This window comes from Lolium rigidum, chromosome 3 (genome assembly GCF_022539505.1).
Source record: "Lolium rigidum isolate FL_2022 chromosome 3, APGP_CSIRO_Lrig_0.1, whole genome shotgun sequence".
NCBI classification, from domain to species: domain Eukaryota; kingdom Viridiplantae; phylum Streptophyta; class Magnoliopsida; order Poales; family Poaceae; genus Lolium; species Lolium rigidum.
In genome coordinates this window covers 378,617,063-378,620,056 of record NC_061510.1, presented here as the reverse complement: position 1 = coordinate 378,620,056, position 2,994 = coordinate 378,617,063, and the positions used below count along the sequence as shown (strand labels likewise).

The window sequence follows — 2,994 nt, the reverse complement described above, 5'->3', positions numbered from 1 at the left end:
CTAGTGGAAAATGACTGAACATTCTTGAGAAATCAGTCATCAAAGAACAAACGTAAGAACTGCATAAAATGTAGGACTAAAAAATTCCAAGTGTGGTGACAAAACTTTCATGGCAGATGACAGGGCAGAATTTCAATCTATCCCCTGGCCTGCCCACTCTGCATATGGTCTCCATTTCCCCCGTCTTGGGGTCGTAATAACCCAATGACCAGCCTGTTTTGAGCAAAATTCGTCCATCTTTCGGATCAATGGCCAATGGTATAGTCCACTCTGATGAGTACTCTGGCGAGAACCCTTTCAGCTCTATATGATATTCCTTTACCCAGGTCCCAACATCTTTCATCATCCATATGTCAATAACATTTAAGCGCTTGTCTGAACAAGCCACACAAAGTGCACCTTGGAGCTGGAGGATGGACATAGGATTACTGCCACCGCTGACCTCGCATGGAGGACCCCGAAGAACCTCAAATTCCTTTTTCTGCACATCGAATGCCACGACCTCATAGTCTAGAGAAATTGGCCATCAATTGAGATTTATTTGGCGCATGATTCACCCGAGATTTTGTTTCTATCTCATTGGCTTCCGCAGCAAGTTTGAAAACTTTTTTCCTTTAGCCTAAGCCTTTTTTCCTTTGGCTAAGTTGAACTTATAAATGCTATCTTGCAATTTCCTTGTAATAACTTTGCATATCTTGTATAGCTTGTTGAAAGATATTGATTCTCTTGTCCATGTCTGCTTGGTTTGAGATGATCAAGATGTGGTTGTCACCATGGGACATCTTGGGCGGAGAGAAGGAAGTTCCAACATCTTCTGATCTAACATATCCCTTGGGGATTTTGTCTTGTGACCTTGAAATGGAGTTAGCTTGGCTTGGCTTGAGCCTTGGCCTTGATGTGACTCTCTTGCTGAGGTCAATTGATCACCAACGTATAGCGATCTTCCGAAGAGTCACATAATCTTGTGAACTGTCAAACCCAATTTTGTTTTGCACATGCTGCAGAATACACATTGTCACATTAACATGGTATTCACACATGCTCCGTAGATTGTAGTTGGTACCAATCTGTGATCTTACTACATGCGTAAACTTGCCATTTTGGGAGCTAGTCAAGGTGTAGTGTTGAGATGGTTTTTTTGAGCAGTATTTCTGAATGAATTGATTGGTAAACCGACTAATGTTTTAGTTGATGAAAATTGTACATGATTTGTTGGGGAAAGTGAGAAACTACTTACGTTTGTTCTACGGTTTTTCATTATACACATCAGTCGAACGGATTCATGCACTAAGAAAAAGAGCTCGCTCAACATTGAGCGAGAACAACTGGCTCGGCAAGACGCCCTTTTCGTTCAATGTACTCATATTAAGCGAGGGAGCTGCCGATCGGTACCGGAATGCTTGCTCCCGTCTCGATTGCCCATTTTCTAAATTCACACCCTCATCATCCGGATCCTAGGCGCATATGGCGATGATCTCCAGTGGAACATCAGGATCCACCTATGCATTTATCTGCGCATCTGCCTATTTGCACACTCTGTGAGAGGGCCAATGCTGTTTCGAATTACACATGGCCTCTGCTCTAACTCTGACGATGCCCAGTTTCCGCGTTCATCGACATCTCAGATGATCAGAACGCGCAGCAGTAGTATACGAACCGCCTCCAGGCCGTCTTCTTCTTCCTGGCAGCGGCGGCCGCCGCGACGGCCGCGGCTGCGGCGGCCTCCTTCTCCTCCAGGGGCACCAGCGGGGAGCCCATCTCCCTGAGCATCTCCCACATGACGTGCACGTCGCGGTACTCGCACGTCCTCACCTCCTTCCTCAGGTTCCGCAGCCCTGCAGCGCAAGCGAACCGATCGATCAGAAACAAATCCAATAGCTTCGAATTTGGCGGAATATATGGCCGCCATTGGCAATAAATTCAAGAGGACGATCGATGATGTAAAACAGAAGAGCTGAACTTACCGGCTGTTGGGCGGAGGCCGAGGCGGGAGGCGATTGCGAGCCAGATCTTCTTCGCCGGCACGGCGGACTTGTCCATGCACATCTCGAGTTCTTGATCGATCTCCTTCCACCCTCTTCAAGAAAAGCTACTCTTTCTGAAACTATCACTCTCTCCCCTTGTCTTGTCACACGCCGCCGAGCAGCAATCAAAACCGGTGATGGAAGAAGCTACTAAAGCAGGAAGCAGCTGTTGCTTGCTTGCCGCCTGCCTGCCGAGTTGTGGCCAGTTCCGCCGCGGCAGCGAGCTTTTATAGCAGGGGATCACAGGAGCCGATCGGGAATGGGACAAGGGGAGACATGCGCGTGCGATCGGGAGCTTTTTGGGCGCGGCGTCGCCATCAGGTTTTGACGGCCCCGACCGGGACGGGTCGTGAGGTGGCACCACTGTACCACAGGTTTTCGCAGCTTCCGCACGGGTTCCCTCCAGATCGCGGCGCCGCACGGGAAGCTGCCGCGTGTGCTCCGATCCGACGGCCGTGAGCTGGTGGAAATATTCGGTTTGGCCTTCTCTTTCGTCCATCCACGGTCTCGAGAACCGGAGTCCGGAGTATGTATCGTATCGTATTGTGTACACGTGCTTGGCAGTACTAGCTTTTTTGTTTACTTGCTAGGTGTGGCGTGACGGCGCGCGCTCATGGTACTTGTCTCTGTGTGTGTTGATTAAGCCGATTAAACCAATGGATTAGCGGTTGTGTAGGAAGACAGTTGGCTGTGCATCCCACGGTATGATTGCTGCACCCTCATGGAGCTCTCACAGCGCTTTGGATTTTGGGCCGTCCGATCGAGCTGACGTGGCGCGATCTCGGCCGTCCGTTCGGTCCAGGGCGCGAGGCCCTCGCGCGAACCCGCATTTTATCCATGGGTCGGTAAAAGCCCTCCCGGCCCGGCGTTGGCGCATCGTGTGCTCCTCCCCAATCCCCGCCTCTCTCCTCTCCCCAATCCCCGCCTCCCCGCCTTGAGCCGCCTCTTCTCCTCTCCCCAATCCCCGCTC

The 2,994-nt window shown here is 50.6% G+C and overlaps 1 protein-coding gene across 1 annotated transcript; it reads right to left on the bottom strand.

Moving 5' to 3' along the window:
- Nucleotides 1–1,629: 1,629 nt before the first annotated feature.
- LOC124700628 lies at nucleotides 1,630–2,206 on the bottom strand. The gene is made up of 2 exons (XM_047232721.1): nucleotides 1,965–2,206; nucleotides 1,630–1,835 (listed from the first exon to the last, which is right to left on the bottom strand). The coding sequence occupies exons 1-2, from the start codon at nucleotides 2,044–2,046 to the stop codon at nucleotides 1,630–1,632; spliced, it is 288 nt and encodes a 95-aa protein (XP_047088677.1). The 5' UTR covers nucleotides 2,047–2,206.
- Between the last annotated feature and the right edge of the window lie 788 nt (nucleotides 2,207–2,994).